We start from the raw sequence: 25,146 nt of genomic DNA, 5'->3' as shown, positions 1-25,146 counted from the left end.
CGTGACTGGTGATGTCCATGAATTGAAGACTTCAAGCAGTCATTGCATGCAAAGGATATGCAACAAAATACTAAACATGACGACTTTCATTTGCTTTGTCCCAAACATTATGGTGCCCTGAAATGGGGGGACTATGTATAAACACTGCTGTAATTTCTACATGGTGAAACCAAAATGTGTAAAAATGGCCTTTATTAAAATCTGACAATGTGCACTTTAACCACATGTGATTTTTTTTTTCTATTACAAATCTCAAATTGTGGAGTACAGAGGCAAATAAATAAATTATGGGTCTATGTCCCAAACATTATGGAGGGCACTGTATTACACAAGGTGTGTACTATTCGCTTTCTGAAGTTAAACACAAACTCTTGTGTCTTGCTGAGGGAGAGTTTGTTATCTTGACACCAGATTAGAGATTTTCAATCTGTTTCCTGTACTTTGTCACGTCACTAGTTGATATCCGGCCTAATATAGTGATGTCGGCTGCGAACTTCAATGAAGATAGATTGGTGTTTGGCTAATCAGTCATGAGTATAGTTGGGGGCTGAGAATGCAGCCCTGGATTTGCCTAGGCTATACATTTTGAGCAAGATTGTCAGTCTTCTTTTCATTGATTAACCTTAGAAAAATACGAGGCAGATAAGGTGATATAAGAGGTGGCAAATAGTTTGCCTTATGTATGATTGTACTCGTGTATAGGAGTTGACGATAGCATGTAGAACAAGCTTCTCACTGTATGCACACGTGACAATAATAAACTAAACTAATCAAAGAAGTGGCACAACAGTAGAGTTGTAGCCTTATAGTGTCAGAGACCTGGGTTCGATCCTGACTACGGACGCTGTCTGTACAGTTTGTACACTCTCCCTGTGACCGCATGGGTTTTCTCAGGGTGCTCCTCCGGTTTCCTCCCACACTCCAAAGACGTACATGTTTGTAGGTTAATTGGCTTCTGTAAATTGTCCCTATTGTGTAGGATAGTGTTAGTTTACAGGATTATCGCTGGTCAGCATGGACTCAGTGGGCTGAGCCCGGTTCCACACTATATCTCAAGTCTTAAAGTCTAAGGAGGAAAAAGGGAAAGTACAGAGTCAAGGCGGCTAAATTAAAGGAGGGAGTTTGACTGTTGATAAGAGTGAAAGAAATAAGAGTTGTGACAAAGCTGAATAGAGCGACGAGGTGCAAGAAAGTGAGATAACATAGGAAAAAAGGGAGTGTGAGAATATGGTGCAGAGAAAGGTACAACTGAGAGGAGAAATTAAAGAGGAAACTGCAACTGATAACAATGGGAAAGAATGACAAAGAAGAAAACTGGGATGAAAGACATGAAAAAGTTCCCTCTAGATTTTAATTATTTTTTTAAAGGAAACAATTATAAAACCTCATGTAGAGAATGGACTTGATGTTTCAATCCCTGTAGTAAGTCGACACACTTGATATTTGCAGTGGGATTGGAGTGGTGAAAGGTAGGGTAGGTACGTCATCTGGGTCATCAGGTGGGCACCCTCCTTCTTTGACATTTCATTGATAAGCCCACAATTTCTCCAGAGTGGCGTCCCAGGTACACCCCCTCAATTCCATACCCTCCATGTATGTTGGGAGGTGTGTGAGGGTTTTGAATTTAACTTAGAAACTGTGTAATTCGGCGAACTCATATAATTAATGTTTTTAATACATAGGTAATGGTATTTTAAACTGTGTGAAATTGTAGTGAAACCATTTATGAAATGTATTGTGTCTAAGTAATTTTCTAAACATTAGACTTGGTTTAGATTTATAGAAATATCTTTCTTCTTGGTATGGAAAATATGTTTATAGTCATTGTATTATATGTGTGTATCTTAGATTTTGAGGAGTGGTCATTGATAATTGAGTCTACTGGGTTTTGCTGTGTTGAAATAAAATAATTCTAAACAAAGTTAAACCACAGGCAAACAAAGGTTGTAAAATGATGCCAGAGAAGGGGGGATCATGTGACTGCTGTGGTAAATCACCAGAAGGACTCAGGTGATTGGTTACTAGTTTGTCATACCCTCTGTATCTGAAATGTCTAATACCTATCTAAATGCCATGAGTTTGTATCAAAGTTACTAATTCTCTGGACCTGCCCCTCTGTGTTGGAAGGTTCAGAGACTAGTCTCAGCTGAATAAAGAATCGATTTCTACAGCTACAAGCGTTTGAGTCAAGTTGACTTTAGATTGACAAAATAACTCAGTTTAACACATGGCTACTTAAATCTTTGCAGCAAGATAAATAAACATATAGGCTGTAAAATTGTGAAGACGTTTTATGGAGATATTGTCATATGACCATATCTCACACTAAAAAATGAATCAAGTCACTATCCAAGACTAGAATAGTCACCACAATACTGTGTGTTACCATCCCACATTACAAAATATTACAGCATAGATTTAAATTACAGAACTTTGTGTCAGGAGCTGTCCTTCTGGATTCTATTATATTAATGGAAATTCTGAGTGAATAAATTAAGTTGGACCACAGTATTTTCCATGCACATTCTCACCAACTGCAATTTCAAAGCCCTATGAATAGCAATGTTACAAAATTTTGAGATTTAAAAAATCATGTCTGTAATTTATCCCATCAGATAAAGCATAAAAAGAAGTTTAATTTGACACCTAATTCACTTTCATATCTCAAGTATTAAAAAAGTTATGGCCATTTTCATACTCGGAAATTATCATCTTGTTCCCTATTGATTTTCTATGGACATAACAAAAAAGCTGTGATCGTGTGCAGTCAAAAGCCCATAACCTTCTTAAAAATTAAGAGAACTGAATGAAATTTTCAGTTATCGTAGATTAAACCATTCTGAAACAAATATAAAATAATCTTACTTGGATGACCTGAAATTAAAGCATATAATTAGTTAGTTACCCAAGTGTAGCTAATTTCAAACTTCAATTACTAGATCTAAACATCTATCCATTTCTTAATAAATGATTTAACATTTTTAAATAGCCTAAGTGTCCAAATAATATTCATAAATAATTCACAATAAAACATGATTTTTAAATCTCATTTACATTAATTTATAGGCCAAATGGAAGGAATTTAGTGTTCAAATGCTGTAAATTAAAGTCCATTTTAAATCAGCTTTCTAGTGGGATCCTGTGAACGCGCTGGTTTAGAACGTTCACATTGCGGTAGATTTGTGCCCTCAAATGCCCAGAAAAATACTGCGGGATATAATGGGCCCAAAATGAGCTACTCGCAATATTAAACTTTGTATAAAGGGATCTTAAGAAGCCCCTTTTAATGTAAAAATAAGCAGCATACCTTCTATTATTTGCTCTATGCGACCCTGACAGCTGCCGGTGGTCGCGGGTTTAGAGATTGATTTTTAAACTACTATAACTATTATACGAGGCCTTTAAAACTAATAACAGCTTTTGCGACGGGGTCTTCCAGCGATTTTTCGTTAATAATTAACTAGGCTGAACATTTTCGATTTGAACAGCCTAGAGAAAATCGCGTTTTAAACCCGCCCCCCTCTAAACGGCGCCAAAATCGCGCACACCCGCAGCGACAGATTTTCAGCGACGCTTCAGGTAGGCTTTGCAACATACCTACTATGAATATATTTGCATCCTGCTACTTAACAAGTGAAATTTATACATCGAGATTTACAATAACTTCATAACAGTATTAAAGAAGCTAGACACAAATAGACACAGGATAGTGTCCCTCAGTTTTTTTTTTAAACTGAACAATATCAATGGCAATGTAAGCACTTGTTCTGCATACATAATTATCCATTATTGGTTGTAAGCTGTGTTCTTGAAATGTTTTATTCTGGACCTTTTTTTAATTTTGCATTCATAGTGTATGAACTTTGCTGTAAAGGTCAGCATTTACTGTCATAGAATCAGAATCATACAGCACAGAACCAGGCCTTTTGGCTCAATTGCCCACACTGACTAAGATGTCCCGTCAACACTAGTCCCACCTGCCCACATTTGGCCCAGAACCCTGTACACCTTTCCCATCAGTGTACCTGTCCAAATATGTTTTAAATATTATAGCACCTGCCTCAACTACCTCCTCTAGAAGCTCATTACTTATACACCACCCTTTCTGTTGAAAGGTGCTCCTTAGGTTCCTATTAAAATAATTTCCCCTCTCACCTTAAACCCACGTCATCTGGTTCTTGGAGAAACAAGGAACTACAGATGCTTGTTTACACAAAAAAAACACAAAGTGCTGGAGTAACTCAGCGGGTCAGAAAACATCAGGGAAGAATATGGATAGGTGACCTTTCAGGTCGGGACCCTTCCTCAGGAAGGTGAAGAATCCGAGGAATGGTTCAGACCGGAAACATCACCTATCCACCTTCTCCAGAGATGCTGCCTGACCCGCAGAGTTACTCCACCATTTTTTGTTGTCTGGTTCTTGGTTCCCCCACTCTGGGTAAAATACTGCATTCACTCCATTTCTTCTCCTCATTGTCCATCCCCAATTGTTTACCAACTCTGCAAGTGGATCCTCAACTTCCTTAACCATAGACCACAACCAGTGTGGATAGGTGACATACCATCATTCACGATAATTCTCAGCACTGGTGCCCCGTGAGAATGCATTCTCAGTGTCTTACTGTACTCCCTATACACTGTGCAGTCATTCTGCTCTAACTCAATTTACATGCTCGTAGGTGACACCACTGTAGTGGACTGGACTTCAACGTTGAGAAGCCAAAGTACAGGAAAGATTTGGAAAGCTTAGTAACATGGTGTCAAGATTACAAACTTTCCTTCAATGTCAGCAAGACAAAGGAGCTAGTTATTGACTACGGGAAAAGCAGTGGCGTACGAAATGGAGATGGTTGAGAACTTCAAGTCTCTGGTCATAAATGCACCAACAATTTGACCAGGTCCAATCACATTGATGCTACAACCATGAAAGCATACCAATGCCTCTACTTGCTCAGAAGATTAAGCAAGTTAGGCAAGTTTCCTAAGACTATTATCAGATCAGTATCACATCTAACGATGTGGAGAAAAAAACCACAACAAATAGGACATGGGTTAAATAATAGTCACATTGTGTAAAATGCCAATTGAAGTGAGGTAACGGGTCTTTCATGAGCATTAAACAGAGATTTACTTTCTTTCAGCAGTGAAAGGATTTTGTAACAATTCCTTCTGAAACCAAAAATGGAGGAAAATACAAACAAACCTAAATTCTACAAATGAATTAATATATTTGCTCATCATTTTTGTTACGGTTAGAGAAGTCTTTAGCTTCTAAAGGGGAAAATAAAACGATTTCTAGAGGATACATACTCCCTATGTATATTGAAAAGACTAGGCTTGTATTCACTGGAGTCTAGAAGGATGAGGGGGATCTTATAGAAACATATAAAATGATAAAAGGACTGGACAAGCTAGATGCAGGAAAAATGTTCCCAATGCTGGGCGAGTCCAGAACCAGGGGCCACAGTCTTAGAATAAAGGGGAGGCCATTTAAGACTGAGGTGAGAAAAATCTTTTTCATCCAGTGAGTTGTGAATTTTTTGGAATTCCCTGCCACAGAGGACAGTTGAGGCCAAATCACTGGATGGATTTAAGAGAGAGTTAGATGGAGCTCTAGGGGCTAGTGGAATCAGGGGAGATGGGGAGAAGCCAGGCACGGGTTATTGATTGAGGATGATCAGCCATGATCACAATGAATGGCAGTGCTGGCTCGAAGGGCCGAACGGCCTCCTCCTGCACCTGTTTTCTATGTTTCTAAACACCTGAATGTAATCGCATGCAAAACTGCAGTTAAACCACTGGTTGTCATTAGGAAACAGCAATAATACTTTAAAGTTCTTGAGTCTAGATATCACACCCAAAGGGGTGTTATTCAGAGCACCAATTCAACCAAAACATAAATAGCTTAAAGCAGGGGTCGGCAACCTTGTTCTGCATAGGGGCCGGGACGCATATCTGTGAGCGGATGGCGGGCCACATCTATCACGTGTATACATGGATCCTGCCTCCATCCCGCCCCGCATGGCAGGCATCAAAACATGTGTTCACAGAAGGTAGACAAAAATGCTGCAGAAACTCAGAGTTTCACCAGCATTTTTGTCTACCTTCGATTTTTCTAGCATCTGCAGTTCCTTCTTAAACGTGTTCACAGAAGGTGTGCGGCCGTGCCGGCGGCTTTGCGCAGGATGTGCTACAGCCAGAGCTCGGCCGCTGCTTGGGGCGCTCGGCAGGCCGGATGATCACGGGAAAAAAATGCGCCTGCAGTCTAGATGATTTTGGGTTACGGCCGCATTCGGTCCGGGGGCCGTAGGTTGCCGACCCCTGGCTTAAATCAACCAAAATTAAATTTGTGAAGAAACGTACTAATAAGAAGCCATCGACAATTTAAAAAAAAAAAGACAATATCTCAAATAAAGTGCACTGACATATTTCAACAACATTCTGCCAGAGAATACATTTTGACCAAAATTTGTAAATTCATGAATGTTTTTTTGCACTAATATATAGGGGCAGAAAAGGAACCAATTATTTAGTTTACAATGAAACTTTCATATTCCACAAAACGTGATATTAAGCCATATAGCCTTGATACAAATTACTTTTTTTGTCTGACAACTGTACATGAGGGTACAGAAAGGAGAGAATACAATGCCCCTGATCGTTCAGGGAGATTTTCCAGTGCGTACCTAAGCCAGTCAATCCAAGATGATCCCAGATTCAATCCGTAGTCTGCGCAGTAAAAGTGGATTGCAGCCAGCATTGTGAAAGGGGTGCTACAAATAGGATTCAGCTCCAGCTTCTTATTTTTGATTACCCGATAGTCTGTCAACATTTATTTAAGGTTCACACATATATATTGGCCACCTGGGTAAGGTGTTGGAAGAACCACACCCTAGCAAGCACCCTTCAGAAGAAGAAATGGGAAAAAAAATCACAGAAGAAAAAAAACAAATATGGAAGGCTCTCTACTTCTCTGGTGTTGAATAAGAAAATCTTCACTGTAAATATCACCTTTTGATACTTAATAGGTTTAGCAGTGGACAAATTGCGAAAAGTCTTGTCAGGCTCAAATCACATGTTAAAACAGAAAAACAGAATTTAGCATTGTGCACACAAATCTCTTCCATTCAAAAGAAACAAAGATTACTTTACAGTAAAAATGCATCATGTGTAGAGCTGGTATGCATATCTTCCAAGTTATTTGCCAGTAAGTTTGAAGAAAATAACATTCTCATGTCGTTTCAAACTGAAATAGTATGAACATTTCGATTTTTGAGATGATCAATCCAAGAATTTAGAGCCACCCATGCCAGATATATCAGGCATATTACAACATTCAGTTTCCCCTCTTTCAGGGAAGACATTCTCATTCCACCAGAACACTAATTTTTCTCCAATATCCTTGAACTTGCAGCAATACTGACCAGAAACATGAGTATATTCAGACTAAAATAGATAGAGCAAAAGGAGGAAATCATGTCCCCACAAGTTTGATCAAAGAGCAAGATTTTGAGTGCCTTAACGGAGGAGCAATGGAAAGCTTTAGGATGTTGAAGAGGTAAAGAATTCCAGATCTGGGGCCAGAAAGCTGAAGACAGAAGAAAGTCAGGAAAGCTAATTAGAAGAATGCCTTTTTTAAAAAAAATATACAAGAGGGTTATAGCACCGAAGGAGTTTACAGAAAAAGCAGCAGATCCAAGAGAAGAATACTAATTTTAAATTCAAGGCATTAATTCTTTGCAAGGTGGGTTATAAACAATAATTAGTCATCTTGTTGAAGATGATGAGGCTTGACATAAATACAAAAAAGCTTTTTTTTTGTGTTAAACATAATCACTTTTGGGATCATCATTGATTGCCTAACCTTAATTTCATTTGAGAAGCTACTGGTGAGCTGCCTGCTTGAACCACCATAGTCCGACTGGCCCAGGAGTTCCAAGGTTGGGACCAAGCAAAGAGCCACCCATAATATTTGTCCAAGTCAGGATGGAATGCGACTTCATGTGGAATCTGCAAGTGATGATGCTTGCATACATCTGAAGCCCTTGTCCTTATCGGTGGTAGAGCCACAGGTCTGGGACAATTTGTCAGAGTAGCCTGTGAAAGTAACTGCAGTATATATTGCAGATTGTACACACTCTAACCACATTTTGCTAATGGTGGAGGCAATGAATGTCTAGGGAGGTTGACAGGGTACCAACCAAGGGAGCCGGTTTGCCCTGGATGCTGTCAAGTTTCTTGGAGTTGTTTGCATTTAATTCATCAAGTAGTACTCTATCATGCTCTTGACTTCATCTTGTACTTAGCGGAAAGGCTTTGTCAAAAGGCAAATCATTACCTCTGGATACCCAGCATTTGAATGCTCTTGCCACAGTATGTAATGGCTCGTCCAGGTGAATTTCTGGTCTATGGTAACTGCAAGGTTAGTTGCAGAAGATTCTGTGATGTTTACACCATTGAATATTAAGTGCAGGTGGTTAAAATTCTCATTGAAGATGGTCACTGTCTGACACTTTCGTGGCACAAATAGTATGTGTCGCCTAACAGCTAGTGCCTGAATATTGTCTCGGTCTTGCTATGTGCAAATACGGACTGCTTCATTTGTTAAAAAGTTGCAATTGGAATTGAATTGAACATTGTGCAATCATAGACTTCACCTTCAGTTCAGCCTTCAACACGATAGTCCCCACCAGACTGGTCGAGAAGCTACTGGAATTGGGGCTGAACACCCCCCTGTGTGCTTGGTCCTGGGCTTTCTCACACCAGGCCCCAGGTAGTCAAGATGGGGGGAAATACATTGAAGGCCCTCGCCCCGAGCACAGGATCCCCCCCAAGGATGCGTCCTCAACCCCCTACTGTACTCCCTGTACACACATGACTGTGTGGCTAGGTTCAGCTCCAACTCGATAATCAAGTTTGCTGATGACACTGTGGTGGTGGGCCTGATCTCAGACAACGATGATAAGGCCTACCGGGAGGAGGTGGCTGATCTGGCACTCTGGTGTCAGGACAACAGCCTCCTCTTGAACATCAAAAAAACTAAGGAGCTGATCGTGGATTTTAGGAGGGCACATCATCCGAGGACGTACACACCATTGAGGATAGATGGGGACACTGTGGATAGGGTGAGCTGTTTTAAATACCTGGGAGTCCACATCTCTGAGGATATGACATGGACATCACACGCTGCAGCACTCGTGAGTAAGGCAAGACAGCGCCTTTACCACCGCAGGCAATTGAGGAAATTCAGAGTGTCTCTGAGGATCCTCCAGTGCTTCTACTCAGCGGCTGTGGAATGCATCTTGTCCGGAAATATCACAATTTGGTTTGGGAATTGCTCTGCCCTGGACAAGAAGGCTCTGCAGAGAGTAGTGCGTTCAGCCGAACGCACTATGGGAACTTCACTCGCCCCCCTGCAGGAACTATACATCAGAAGGTGCAACTCCAGAGCCAATATGATCATGGGAGACCCCTTCCACCCCTGCAATGGACTGTTCCAGCTGTTACGATCAGGCAAACGCCTCCGTTGCCATGCTGTGAGAACGGAGAGGTTGAGAAGGAGTTTCTTCCCAGAGGCCATTAGGACTGTAAACTCCTACATCATCAGGAACTAACTTTACTGTACCACTCTACTATTTTTTTTAAATTGCTGTTTTTTTTCCTTTTCCTTCCTCCCACAATATGCAATATGTAAAAGAATATGTGATTCTGTTCCATTCTGTTTGTAGTTTGTTTGTTTGGTTTTTTTTTTGCACAAAGTCCGCGAGCATTGCCACTTTTCATTTCACTGCACATCTCTTATGTGTATGTTACGAATAAACTTGACTTGAGACATACATTTCTCCTTCCACTCTGATATACAGCATTGACTGCAAATGACCTCTTCTGCTCTTTTGAAAAATCTCAAAACAAATTAGTTGTAAATCATACATTATTAAAATAAAAGGTGAGGAGAGTTGATGAGATATGTAATGAATCACTTGTAGCTTACCTGGGGCTAAGCCAGCTGCTGATGGACTGCCCAAGGATGGATGAGAAAATAAGGCTGGTGAAAAGGCAGACATGTTGGATTGGGACACAGAATTTAGCCTTGGGGTTGATCCTCCTTTTGGGATGAATTCACTTGCCGCTGGATTTGGTGTCTGGCAATAAAACAACATTCTATGCAATTATCAGGCAAGATCTATAACATCCATTGCTTAACACTTAACTTGAAGTACAAATTCTGCAGCATGGCAAACGTTTGTAGCAAGTAAATATAATTTTTAGAAAGGGATAGTAAAGTTAAAAATAGGCCCTTTCACATAAATAATCAATAAGAGGTTTCACTCCTGTGAACATTCACTTCAAAGTATCAAACATTAAAAAAAAAAAAATTAAAGCTGTATTGCTCAGAAACAGGTCCTTTGGTCCACCTTGTCCATGCCAACTATTGGCATATTGGGCTAGTCCTATTTATCTGCTTTCAGCCAATATTCCTCTTAACCCTTTCTATCCATATCTGTCCAAATGTCTTTTAAATTGGATTATAACAGTTTGGTTCCACTATGTACTTCAGTGTTGCACTATCACTATTACTGATTATTAGTTTATTGTATTTTGTTTGGTGATTTTTATTTGTGCGTTATTTTTATTTGGGCTTGTAAAGCTGCTGCAAGTAAAAATGTCATTGTTCCATTGCCAGTATATAGGACAATTAAACATGTTCGACTTGATTCTTGAGGTTTCAAGGTCCAATATTATAAATCACACTAGTTAATCAAAATATTATTTAAAACTCAATGCTATGGATTCAGTTACTAAGCGACTTGCCTATTCCTAAACCAATCTCAAAAGGTAATGAATTGTTTGTTGGAAACTAAGGGACAGATGAAGTGACACTACTGAGCCCCACTCTGCAGGTGCTTGTATGAATGATTTTTTGTGAAGGAAACATTGCACATCAGCTGAATAGCAGATTTCAAGACAGGTAACATTTCAAGTTACAATGTAAAGATTGAAATTTTTAGAATAGATGTTTTAGGTCAGAATTCAGGGGTAGTAATATAATGTAAATGTTAACATCAGGCACATTATACTGCGAGATAGGAAGAAAAGAGGTGTCTACTTTTGGAGTGTTAATGAAGAACAAAGGGAAGAGATAAGACTTTTGCCATCCATCACAGTGAGGAGGTGTTGGAGTTTCACTGTGGAGTTGGAGGTGTTGGAGATTCACTGTGATGAATGTTTGTGTAAATTGTATTTTTTTTTGTAATGTCATGACCTTGTCTGTTTGAATGACAATAAAAGGCATTCTATTCTATTCTAGGAGTGTTCAAGAAACAACCAGAGAACTGCTTTAACTAGCTCACAGAATATGATCAAAAGACCAATTGATTTGTAGAAATAGAGCCAATAAACTAGCCAATTATTACAATCTTTACCAACTGCTGACAGATAAATTGATATTTCTCAAGACAATTTATTTTTGAAATCTCTGCTGTAAGCAGATATTAACATGAAACTAGCATTTTAATCATTGAATAACCTGATCAGAAATTTGAGTCAGGCAAACCCTAATTATTAAATTCACCCAGCAGCTTCATATTCAGGCACATTTATTTAATACAAATTAAAAATACAGTTTAGTTTAGAGATACAGCATGGAAGCAGTCCCTTTGGCCCACCATCAAAATTTGCTCCCTTTATGTTAATGCCAGAAGTTTAACTAGTGCTTTGCCTGATACTGAAGCATGTTTGCCAATGCTCAAAAAGAACGTGTTGATTAAGGTTCTATCGTTATACAGACTTGGGTGTTTTATCTACATTCCAAGATAACATCGAATCTAGAAATTGTGCTTCCCCAAATACGAGCACAAAGTGCGCTAGAGAGGAAAAATAAATCACATATTTAGTAGTATTTATTTGTAAAGATCTCTTTTTCAAATCCCACTTTCTAGTTTTGAACCCTAATGTAAACCCATTCCATTTTTACTATACCAACGATACACTTCAGCCATTGTACCAATCAGTAATTCTACTGAAGACATTAAAGTAGATAAGTAGGTAGAATAAGAGTGTATTCCCAAAACTTCACATAATAATTTTAAATTGAACACAGAGTATGTATTTTTTTCATTGCTAATGCTGCCTGGCCTGCTACGTTCCTCCAGCACTTTGTTTATTGTTCAAGATTCCATCACCTCAGTGCCTCATTTTTTTCAATTGTTTGTTGGACTAAAGATCAAGTACTATTTTACTTTTGAAACTACTTTTATAAGCTACCAAACTCAATCCATTTACCAAGGAGGTTATTTTGAAAATAGTCAACTTTTCATGCACAAAATATTTTGTTACCTATAGTTATCAAAATCATTTTAAAGCTTTTTAACAAAGCAATGTTGCTTTGCACGTGATATAACTGCTGATAATCAGTGCAAGAACTATTTCAGTAATACCTCTTGTATGCTGTGACTGCAAAAATCATGGGGTAATGAACAATTAGGGAATGAAAAAAAACTAAGCGCATTCTGACCAATAGGTTCAAAAAGTCCTACATACCAAACATTGCACCACAATAATTATCTCAAATCACGAGATCAAGAGATTTTTCAACTGCTTAAGTAGCTTTACCTATGGCCATTTCAGTTTCTCAATGGAGAAACAACATTACAAGCACTATTCATATTAAACCGGGAACAAATATTTAAAAAGCTACTTCACGAAATTAGCACTGTTGAGAAACTAGATCAAGACAATTATTAATAATTTATTTTCCAGGAGTAACTTCAACGATCCAAAAACCAGCGATATGGTCAAAATGAAAAGAACCCTAAAATATCGTACTGTAGAAAAGTATAACACAATATATCATAGAATAAGTTACATTTTAGTAGCATGATTTAGTATCCAAATTACGTTGATATTGTGGCGGCTCCCAAAGGTCGTGCCATCATACTGTCGAACCCCTCGGCACGGGAGTGGTTCAGTCCGGAGGCAGCCCTTAGCCAGAGGGTTTAAAGGCAGGGATTTGGGTGCCATCTTTCTCTTGTTTGGTCTTCCCAACAACCGGATTGACTTCCTCGGCCACCGCGTGACTGCGCAAGGCGCGGTTCCCCTGCCTGACAGGGTCGACGCCATCCGTCGGTTTCCCCGCCCACGCACGGTGCGTGGCCTGCAGGAGTTTGTCGGCATGGTGGCTTTTTACCATCGTTTCGTGCCATCCGCGGCCCACATCATGCGGCCTCTGTATCAACTTCTGGCGGGTGGGCAGAACAAGAACGTTGAATGGACCCACGAGGCAGGGGCAGCTTTTGACGGCGCGAAGGAGGCCCTTGCTCGGGCCGTACTGCTGGTGCACCCGTGGGAAGATGCCCCGACTGCTCTCACGGTGGACGCCTCGGAGTCGGCGGTTGGTGCTATGCTGGAGCAACTGACGGGCGGAGGTTGGCGGCCCCCGGCCTTCTTCAGCCGGCACCTCAACCGTGCGCAGTCGAAATACAGCGCGTTCGATCGCGAGCTCCTGGCTCTGTACCTGGCAGTGCGCCATTTTCGCTACTTCCTGGAGGGCCGCCCGTTCACCGCCTACACGGACCACAAGCCGCTCACTTTCGCCCTGGCGAAGGTTTCCGACCCCTGGTCCGCACAACAGCAGCGGCAATAGGCCTACATATCGGAGTATACAACATCTATCCGCTACATCGAGGGGAAAGAGAACCGGGTGGCCGACGCATTGTCCCGCCCCGCTATCAACGCCGTGTTCGAGGTGGCGCCCGGAATTGACTATTCTGCTCTGGCAGAGGCACAGCTCACGGACAATGAGGTGCCCGCCTACCGGACTGCCAACTCCGGCCTCCGCCTTGAGGATGTCCCTCTCGGTCCTGGGGGAGTGACAATCCTGTGCGATGTGTCGACCGGTCAGCCGCGCCCCATCGTCCCTGCCACCTGGTGCCGGAGGGTGTTCGAGGTGATCCACGGACTGGCTCACCCATCAATCCGGGCGACAACGGCACTAGTGGCCGCTCGTTTCATGTGGCACGGTCTGCGCAAGCAGGTTGGCCATTGGGCTCGCACCTGCATTCCGTGCCAGACTGCAAAAATCCAGCGCCATGTCCGTGCGCCTCTCCAGGAGTTTGGTCTACCTCACCGGCGATTCGACCATCTCCACGTAGACATTGTAGGGCCTCTCCCGCCATCCCGGGGCATCACCCACCTTCTTACAATGGTAGACCGCTTCACGCGGTGGCCGTAGGCCATTCGGCTGGCCGATACTTCAACGGCTACGTGTGCTCGTGCGTTGTCCGCGCACTGGATTGCTCGCTTCGGGGTGCCGGCGCACATCTCCTCAGACCGGGGGCCACAGGTCACCTCCGAGCTGTGGTCAGCCATGGCTCGCTTGCTGGGGGTGCGGCTACACCACACCACGGCTTACCACCCGCAAGCTAACGGTCTGGTGGAAAGATTCCACCGGCAGCTAAAGGCAGCACTGAAGGCACGACTCTCCGGCCCGGACTGGATGGACGAGTTGCCGTGGGTCATGCTGGGCATCCGGACTGCTCCCAAAGAGGACTTGGCCTCACCATCGGCGGAGCTCGTGTACGGGTCGCCACTCACGGTGCCCGGGGAGTTCGTGCCGTCGGCGCCGGGGCAGCAGGGAACGCCCTCATCCACCCTAAAGCGCCTTCGTGAGCGAGTTGGCAGGCTCGCACCCATCCCGACGTCCCGCCATGGGACATTTCGCCCACACGTGCCATCAGCCCTCAGGGACTGCCCATACGTCTTCCTGCGCCGTGATGCCCACCGGACGCCACTCCAGAGGCCGTACGAGGGCCCGTTCCGGGTGCTAGAACACAGGCAGTCGACTTTTGTCCTGGACATGGGGGGCCGGCCGGAGGCAGTGTCGATTGACCGTTTGAAGCCGACACACCTGGACATTGACCGCCGGTGCTGGTTGCCCAACCTCGGCCTCGAGGGCGCCCCCCTTCACGGCTCCCTCCGCCTGTCACTCCACCTGTCCTCCCGCCGGTCCCTCGACCAGTCCCTCCACCTATGCCTCCGCAAGCCCCACGATCGGCTGACTTCCGCACGCGGGCCAGCCGGGTCGTGCGCCCGCCGGAGCGTTTCGTGTCTCTGGTTCTGGGGGAAGGGGTCCTGTGGCGGCTCCCAAGGGTCGTGCCATCATACTGTCGAACCCCTCGGCACGGGAGTGGTTCAGTCCGGAGGCGGCCCTTAGCCAGAGGGTTTAAAGGCAGGGGTTTGGGTGCCATCTTTCTCTTGTTTGGTCTTCCCTACAACCGGGAGGAACATAATAAAAGGTGCCTCTCAAAACACTGGACTTCGTGCTTCCTTTTGAGACCCACGCACTACAATATTGTAAATTATAAAAGCTGTAAAACTCAGGCTTTACTTATTCACTTTCTTTGCTTAAAGATAAATAATGCAACTATTTTCATCCACATCAAGGTGGTGCAGAGAAAATGCTCTGTTGAACTGAAAAATCAAAGCACAGAATTGCAAGGAAGTAGAAAAATTATCAGTTTAAACCATAGTAAACTGCCTACCTTTCTCCTTTGGGAGATGTTGAGGCTAGAGAAATCACTGAACAATGAGGCAGGTAAATTTAGTTGATCTGCAAGAAAGAAAAAAAGCTCTTAGATTAGAAGTCAATTACCATTTCTTATTTAATTATTCAATCAGGGGTTATGGGCATTGTTGACAACAAAGATCCTATAGCAAGCAAGATAGATCACTCGACGAAAAAGACGTAGTACGGTCACGGGCAGATTCATGGGTAATTTTCGGCCCCATTTCCGTAACCGGCTTCCGTCTCCGCACCAAAGATCCCATAGCCGGAGCAAAGATACTAGTGCGGAGACGGAAGGCGGTTACGGAAACATCCTTGTAAAAATAAAGGTTCTTTGGTAAAAATCTTCTCCTCATTTTCAGAATTATAATTTATTAACACAAACTGTTCCACCGCAATGTTGATTACACTGCGAGTCGGGTCGGGTTACGGAAATAGATGGAAAAAAAGGCCCACGTTCTGCTCCGTTGCGTACTACACGTCAGCCCATTCATTGCATTTAGCGGGAGTGGTCTATCTTGCTTGCTATCGGATCTTTGGTTGACAAGATCAGCAAATCATGACATTCCCTAGTTGTCCTTGAAACGGTGGCATGCCACATGGTTAAATTAGGAAACAGAGTTAAAAAACAAAGAAGTTCTGTTATAATACTACGTGCAATATAGGTAGCCAACTAATGGGAAATGTAGGAGCCATTAAGCTTAAGTCAGTATATTATAGCCACGTCTAACATTTTAAATATTTTAGTCTTCATCTGTCAGTATTTTTGTAGGCAGGATTTGATACGTAGAAGGGGTGTGTCTATTTTTAGAGGAAACTAGCGCACTCATAGATTAGGAGTCAGTTGGGTCTCGGAAGGATGGTGAGAATAGTTTTTTACCATTCATTCACACACATGTTATTGAGACGACATACTTTTATAAGAAGCTTTCATATGATTTATATGACATGACTGGAACAGCGATTGAAAGTAAAATTAAATTTTATTCCATGTGATATTGTTTTGGTGTTTGATTCTACTGTACCACGAGGTTCTTGGTTGATGAGAAGAATACTGGAAATAATGCCTGACGTTAAAGGTTTGGTGCGTACAGTACGACTTCAGACTAAGAACAATGTCTTGGTAAGACCGATAACCAAGATATGTCTGCTTCTAGAAGGCTAAGGTGAAAATGGAAGAATCGTTAAAGAAGTCTGAATGTTAAAAATAATGCATATTACTTTTGTTTTTTGATATATGTTAAGCTTTATAGCTCCTTCTTTAATGTGTATTAGTAATTTCTTCATTATATAGTAGAATAATTAGAGGCCGGTATGTAGGAGCCATTACGCTTAAGTTAGTTAAGAGGTGTGCTTATTTCTAAAGGAGACTAGCACAGACTCATAGATTAGGAGTCAGTTGGGTCTCAGAAGGATGGTGAGAATACAGTTTTTTACCATTCATTCACACACACAAGTTAATGAGACGACATACTTCCATTAGAAGAAGCTTTCATATGATTTATATGACATGAATGGAACAGCGATTAAGAACGGAAAGTGACGGATTATTTCTTTGCTATGTACTACTTCAATAAAAGGCCAACTAATCAAGAAACAACATTTGGAAGATTCGTTTTTACTATCTTAAGTGTAAACCGCGCAGCACATCATCGGTGCCCCGCTCCCTGCCATGGATGCCCTCCACTGAAAACGGTGTCTGAAACGGGCTGGGATCATTAAAGACCCCTCCCACCCCAACCATGGACTGTTTGCCCTCCTCCCATCAGGGAGGCGGTACAGGAGCCTCAGGTCTCGTACCAGTAGGATGAGGAACAGCTTCTACAATTATACCGTCGCATTGCTGAACTCGGAGTCCCGCCGATAGATTCCTCCGGTCCCTCCGTCCCCATTGTTTAATTATTCTGTATTTTTGATTATTCTGTATCCTCTTTTTTTTTAAATTTCTATATTGCACTACTACTACGGACTGATGCAAAACTGCATTTCGTTGTACCCATACTCTGTATTTGTGCAATGACATTAAAGTTGAATTGAATTGAATTGAATTGAGCGCGTAAAATATACCTCCAAACCATTCCCCGAGGAGTAATGGCTATCGAAGTTGGACTTTGAGAACGTCGTAAAGAGTGCCATTATATTGACTAAAAAACTGTGTTACTACTAGGAGGTACAAGACTGATTCAACAGTGAACTGAAGGAACTGACACGGTTGACACCCGGGTCATTAGAGGAAGAGAAGACTTAATTGACCGAGATTGCTTGCTGTATTTGATAACTGCCAGAAGCATTAAAGTTTAAAAGCCCGTGAGAATATTCTGCAGAAATAAAGAATGCAGTTGAAAGCTTGTTTATGCTGACATGAAAACAGCTTTGAGATAAGTTACAATGCTGTATTGAGGCGCCCTTGAACCCGATGTTTTGCATTCCTGAAGATTGGTTTGAATTTCAGACTGGAAGCATACATCAATATGTCTTACAGAAACACGTCATTACGTCGAAACATTAACGGGACAGCCTGCAGGAATATAGAAAACAGCTGAGGAAGCTTGTTTACAGTAGTTTAAAGATAAAGCAACCAGTGCTGAGCCATGACCTTGGAAATAATGATGTTTTGAACTTTGACAAGAAAAGACGTGCTCAGCTAACGATTGTTTTGAAGAAGCGGAACAGGCTCTTTTTTAAACTAGTATGATGATCTGGCAGCCAGCCAAGGATACACCAACTCATGGAGCCATGGACAGGTGAGTACGAAGAGGCGCCAGAAGACGGAGCCGTGGAGCCAGAAGATAGAAGATATGGAAAGAGAGAAACCAAGCGCACTGAAAAGGGAGAAGCAGCCTACCTGGAAAGATGCAAATTGGAAAGAAACAAGTTATAGAAGCAGATAGCCAAGAAAATTGAAATCCAGAAGAAACTAATGGAATCAGATGAGAATGCGAATATGGTGCAATCTAATATGTACCAATTATTCAGCCTCGGCCGCGAAACTAATTGCTGAGTTTACAACTGCCTGAGAGAGAACTCGAAAGGCACACCCAGTGGTTCCAAGAAAAAGTTGAATTTTTCGATGGTTTTGTAGAGTATGTGAAGAAGTGGTTACTTGAAGATCTGAAATGCTGCGATAATCATCATATTACAGGTATGGAAATATCTAGTCTGGATGAAGATAATTTTATACAACTATCTGATGTGTTTACACATGAGACCATGCCTGTTTCACATCTAAATATACCCAAGCAAGAAGACTTGAAACAATGGCCTTACTTGAAGGATGTCAAGATACATAAAATAATTTCTGTTATTGACCTACTTATCAGAACGAATGCTTTGAAGGTCTTTGAATGCTTTGAACCTAAAGAGTTTGTCAGCAATCAAGGGGACGGACCATTTGCTGTGTGAACCCTACTCGGATGGGTTATCTATGGCTCCTTGAGAAGGAACAACAGAAGTAGGAACCAGAATAACCACCTACTGCTGCTGTAAATCAGATATCTCCTGTTAAATTAGAAGAGCTATTGATCAAGCAATACGACTTCAATGAAAGTACCAGTAAGGAATCGGAAGAAATGTCCAGAGAAGAGTTAAAGTTCTTGGATATTATGAACTACTCAGTAAAGATGATAGACGGACACTATTGTCAAACAAGAAAGTGTTAGTCTGCCGAATAACCGTCGCATTGCAGAGTAACGCACCCAGAATCTGAAACGCACATTTGCCAAGAATACGAAATTTCATGATGAATATACATTTTTCCTAAAGACATGATTGACAATGATTATGCCGAAATTGCACCAACAGACCAGCTGAATCGAAGTGACGGAGAGCTTTGGTATATTCCGCACCACGGGGTGTATCACGCGAAGAAGGGACCTTGAGGGTGGTCTTTGACTGTGCAGCAGTCTTCACAGGATCATCACTTAACTGTCAACTATTGTAGACCTTACCAACTCACTCATTGGAGTTCTTATTAAATTTAGCCAAGAACCGGTTGCTTTGATGGCTGATGTTTCATCAAGTCAATGTATCAGAAAAGCATATTGACTATTTGTGGGTACACAAAATTGCTGGGGAAACTCAGCAATATTGACTATTTGTGACTCCTATGGTGGCCTGATGGTGATGCACAACAAGATCTCATTGAATACCGGATGAAGGTACTTCTCTTTGGAGTGGTGTCATCACCAAGTTGTGCAAACTGTGCATTAAGGGAGACCACCGAGGACAATAAAGCTCACTTCCCAGAAGTGACAAACACAGCAAAGAATAATTTCTATATGGATGATTGTTTAAAATCCATGTCTTCGGAAGAGGGAGCAATTCAAATGCTAAATCATCTGAATTCCCTTTGCAATAATGGAGGATTCATATTAACCAAGTGGATCAGCAACAGCCGTGCTGTATTGGAAACCATTCCACCAGATAACAGAGCTAGGGAGACCAGGGAGTTGGATTTGGACAAAGACAATCTGCCAATGGAAAGGGCACTGGGATTGCACTGGTGTGTCGAAACAGATGTGTTCCAGTTCAGAATCTCGATTCAAGAGCGACCGTGTACTAGAAGAGGTATCCTATAACTGATTGGTTCTGTTTACGACCCTTTGGGATTTCTCGCACCATTTACACTTCCAGCCAAGTTGATTTTGCAGGATCTTTGTAAGGAATAACTTGGATGGGATGAGTATAACGCAAATTTCCTCTCAGCGATGGACAGAATGGTTAGCAGATCTCAACAAGATCTCAGAATTCAAAGTGGACCAGTGCATGAGGCCTACAAGTTCAAGTTCACATTTATTGCCACATGCACCAATTAAGGTCAGTGGAATTTGACTTGCCATGCAGCCATACAATCAAAAAGAGCACAATACACAATAGAATACAACATGAGCAGCCACCACAGTGGAATCAACATTCTTCACTGTGGTGGAAGGCAATAACATTCAGTCAGTCCTTCGTTCATCCGTGGTCAGGGCCATGAACCCTCCGCAGTCGCCGCTCCGGACGGCCCGATGTAGTCCCTCTCGTCGGGATGATCAAAATTCCGACGTCAGGAAGGACGGACACTTCACGATTATAGGCTGCAGACCGGCAATCAGAGTCAGAGCTCTTCTCCGGCAATCCCCGGCAAGGGATCCCAGGCTCCGCGATGGAAAGTCCACACCGCGCCTGCGGCTAGAAGCTCTGCTTCAGGATGTTGCAGTCGGCGGGCCAGCGATCGGAGTACTTCTTCTGGCGACCCCCGGCAAACTTTGGTCAAATCAGATATGCGTAGCTGCATCACTTTTCAGACGCAAGTGGAAGTGGCTACGGTACTGTTTCATATCTAAGACTGGAAAATTATAACAATGAAGTACATGTTGCATTCTTAATGGGAAAGGACAGAGTGGCACCATTGAAGCAAATGACGATTTCCAGAATGGAACTTACTGCTGCAGTTTTAGCTGTTAAAGTTGACATAATGCTGCAAAAGGAACTGCAGCTTCAGCTGGAGAAATCTCTCTTCTGGACTGATAGTACTACAGTGCTTAAATACTTCAACAATGAGAACAAGCGTTTTCTAACATTTGTAGCAAACAGTCTCTTATGTAAGGAGAGCTACTAACGTATCACAGTGGAAATATGTTAATACAAAAGAAAATCCTGCGGATGAGGCTTCTAGAGGATTAACAGCAGATCGCTTTGTAAGCAATAAGAGATGGATCAATGGACCAGAGTTTCTCTGTAAGCCAGACAGAGAATGGCCAAAGCTTGAGCTGGGATTTGAAATCCCTGCTAATGATCCAGAAATTAAACAAAACATCCAAGTGAATGTTATTGCTAAGGATTCATCAAACATAACAAATGACTTAATTACCCATTTTTCATCATGGAATAAGTGGTGGCTGTGGTAGCTTGGGTTGTTAAAGCTAAAACAAAGTTATTGCTATTTGTTCAAAAAAGGAAAGATTGTTGAGTATTTCTAAAGAAGATCCTGAAAAACTAAAGGAAAAGGTTGAAAAGAAGATGCAAGTCTTTAAGGCATCGTATTGTGGACGGGGTTTACGTCGTGGGGATCTTTTGGAGCAGAAAACACAATTATTTTTTTGTGAAAGACAAAGATACAAAGATGGGATATTGACGTTAGAAGATGGAGTACAAGGTGTCAAACGAGACAGTCAATTGTTTAAACTTGTTTAAAATTGTATTGTAAGAAGGACTTCTGAGAGTAGGTGGTCGCCTGAATAGACCAGCAATGCCTGAGGAGGCTAAGCATCCTATTATTCTCTCGAAGGATTGTCATATTTCAACATTATTGTTACGACATATTCATGAACGGATTGGACATGGAGGAAGGAACCACATGCTGTCGCAATTTCATAGGAAATATTAGATTATCAAAGCTAATTCTGCTGCAAGAAAGATAATAAAAAATTGTGCTGTGTGCAGACGACAGCAGGGGAAAGTTGGAGAACAGAAGATGGCAGACTTACCTCTGGAGAGGTATCAACCTGATAATCCTCCATTTACAGATGTAGTAGATTACTTCAGTCCTATAGAGGTTAAGAGAGGACGAAGTCTTGTGAAAAGGTATGGTGTAATCTTCACTTGCACGGCAAGCAGAGCAGTATATCTTGAAGTCTACACTTGACACAGACTCCTGTATTCACACATTACGAAGATTCATCTGTTGACGAGGTCAGGTTTTATCGTTAAGTTCAGATAATGGTACGAATTTTGTTGGAGCGGAAAGAGAATTGAGAGAAGCACTTAAAAGCTTAAATCAGAAGAAAATCCAGAGTGTAATGCATCAGGATGGGATAGAATGGAATTTTAATTCTCCTGCGGGATCTCATTACGGCGGTGTTTGGGAACGGTTGATCCGCATGGTTAGAAATGTGCTACGTTCTGTTCTTAAACAACAAGTTTTGGACAATGAAGGATTGCAAACTTTATTTTGTGAAGTTGAAGCAATTTTAAATGGTCGACCCATTACTAGGAGTTCTGATGATCCGAATGACCTGGAAGCACTTACACCAAATCATATTCTTCTGTTGAAGACCAATCCAATGCTACCATCTGGGCTCTTTGTGAAGGAAGATTTGTATACTAGACGCAGGTGGAGACAAGTACAATATATGGCAGATCTTTTTTGGAAAAGGTGGACACAAGAATATTTGCCTCTAATCCAAGAACAACGACGATGGTTGAATGTAAGAAGACATTTTATTCCAGGTGATATCGTTTTGGTGGTTGATTCTACTGCACCATGAGGTTCTTGGTTGATGGGAAGGATACTGGAAATAATGCCTGACGTTAAAGGTTTGGTGCGTACAGTACGACTTCAGACTAAGAACAATGTCTTGGTAAGACCGATAACCAAGATATGTCTGCTTCTAGAAGGCTAAGGTGGAAGAATCGCTAAAGAAGTCTGAATGCTAAACATAATGCATATTACTTTTGTTTTTTGATACGTTAAGCTTTTATAGCTCCTTTTTTAATGTCTATTAGTAATTGCTTCGTTATATACGTAGAATAATTAGGGGCTGGTATGTAGGAGCCATTAGGCCCAAGTCAGTATATTATAGCCATATCTAACATTTTTAATATTTTAGTCTTTATCTGTCTGTATTTTTGTAGGTAGGATTTGATACGTAGAAGTAGTGTGTCTATTTCTAGAGGAGACTACGCAGACTCATAGATTAGGAGTCAGTTGAGTCTCAGAAGGATGGTGAGAATACAGTTTTTTACCATTCATTCACACACACGTTAATGAGACGACATACTTTTATTAGAAGCTTTCATATGATGTATATGACATGAATGGAACAGCGATGAAGAACAGAAAGTGACTTATTTCTTTGCTATGTACTACTTCAATAAAAGACCAATTAATCAAGAAACGTTTGGAAGATTCGTTTTTACTATCTTAAGTGTGTCGTGAGTACGTAAAATATACCTCCTAACCATCCCCGAGTAGTAATGGCTATCGAAGTTGGACTTTGAGAACGTCGTAAAGAGTGCCATTATAGGAAAGTTACGGAGGAGGGAAGAAAAAGTGAAATTAGTGGTGCAATAGCGATATGATAGAGATCTGTGTTATATGGCACTTGCAAAATAATAAAATTTCAAATGTTAAAGGGGTGCCAACCATGGGAATTGTTTGATTGGGCTAAAATCAATGACAAAACAGTAAAATTAAATAACCCTAAATAGATGACAGGAAGTGCAAAATATGGGCACACATTATTTTTGAAAGATCAGGGTATTGAGACCAATGGGGAACAAGCAAAGAGGAAATGAGATCTGGGACAGATCTGCCATGATCATAGCGTGGCAGGCTTGACAGCCCAGCTGGCCCACTCTTGCTTCTATTTTCTATGTTGTCCCGTTTCATTAAATCCCAAGTAGAGTTCTCTTGGGATTTTTTTTGAGTTCTCCTAACTCCTCAAAAAGTGATTTTATTCTGACGCAATGCAAATATCAAGCATAAAAAATATATCCCAGAACCCTTACGAGAGTAGAAGGGAGGTGAAGCCTTCTTTCAGCACGTCTCCAAAGGCAACAATGCTCGTCAATATGCTCCAACAATTGTAATACACTCTGAATCCTAAATTGGCAGAGAGCCATTTCTACCTTATCTTTTGACCACACCCTCCAACTCCACAAGGTAGAATTTTCATGATACTTTGGGATGCAGGATCTACAAGTGTTTAGGAAGGCAGGATGACAATGGTAAATTTGTTTGTCCTCTGATATATTTTATTAATATATTTTATCAAAGTAAAGAATGTTGCATTGTATGCAACTCAATACAACTCATGGGGCAGCACAGTGGTAGAGTTGCTGCCTTACAGCATTAGAGACCCAGGATCAATCCTGACTATGGGTACAAACGGGAGTTTGTACGTTCTCCCTGTAACTATGTGGGTTTTCTCTGGGTATTCTGGTTTCCTCCCACATTCTAAAAACATACAGGTTTGTAGATTAATTGACTTCAGTAAAATATTAAAATTGTCCCTGTAGAATAGTGTTAGTGTACGTGTGATTGCTGGTAGACGCGGACTCAGTGGGCCAAAGGGTCTGTTTCTGTGCTGCATCTCTAAAGTCTAACGTACAACTCAACCCACTTTTCCTTGACAAACGGAGACTCCCTGAAATACTATCTTTGAGTTAGCATCACCATGCACAAAAATACTCAAAATTCTATGTCAATGTGCTGACAGTGATAAAAGTCACTCTTTCTGACTAAAGTACTGCTGCATGTCACTGGTAGATAACATCCATATCCTCATTTTCTATGTTATTTTGCCTACAACACCAACACAGAATTTTAATGGAAATGTTAACATGATAAGTCAGGTCTTGACCAGTTTTGTCAGACTGGTTTACTGGCACTGACTTCACCCTCTATTATTTACATATAATACCCATTGTCTAACAAGTTTCTTAGGTAATGAAATGTTTTTAAATTCAAGGCATTGAAAGTGTTAGTGACATAGAAAGGTATTTTTAATCTTTATTTTATATTGGAGTGACAACTGGTCTTGACAACCTCTGAAATCTCGCACAATAATCCAATACTCTTTGATAAAAATAGCAACAGA

The 25,146-nt window shown here is 41.5% G+C and overlaps 1 protein-coding gene across 1 annotated transcript in view; it reads right to left on the bottom strand.

The window, feature by feature from the left end:
• The window catches only part of pan3 (poly(A) specific ribonuclease subunit PAN3), an 86,945-nt gene that overhangs the window by 52,500 nt on the left and 9,299 nt on the right, over nt 1–25,146 (bottom strand). Inside the window, exons 4-5 of the mRNA XM_033022836.1 lie at nt 15,540–15,607; nt 9,992–10,142 (exon numbers count right to left, since the gene is read on the bottom strand). Of these exons, the coding sequence (XP_032878727.1) occupies nt 9,992–10,142; nt 15,540–15,607 (219 nt within the window). The remainder of the gene's footprint in view (nt 1–9,991; nt 10,143–15,539; nt 15,608–25,146) is intronic.

Source organism: Amblyraja radiata, chromosome 6, assembly GCF_010909765.2.
Source record: "Amblyraja radiata isolate CabotCenter1 chromosome 6, sAmbRad1.1.pri, whole genome shotgun sequence".
NCBI classification, from domain to species: domain Eukaryota; kingdom Metazoa; phylum Chordata; class Chondrichthyes; order Rajiformes; family Rajidae; genus Amblyraja; species Amblyraja radiata.
Note: the sequence above shows the minus strand (reverse complement) of the source record. Positions and strands in the feature narration are given on the sequence as shown.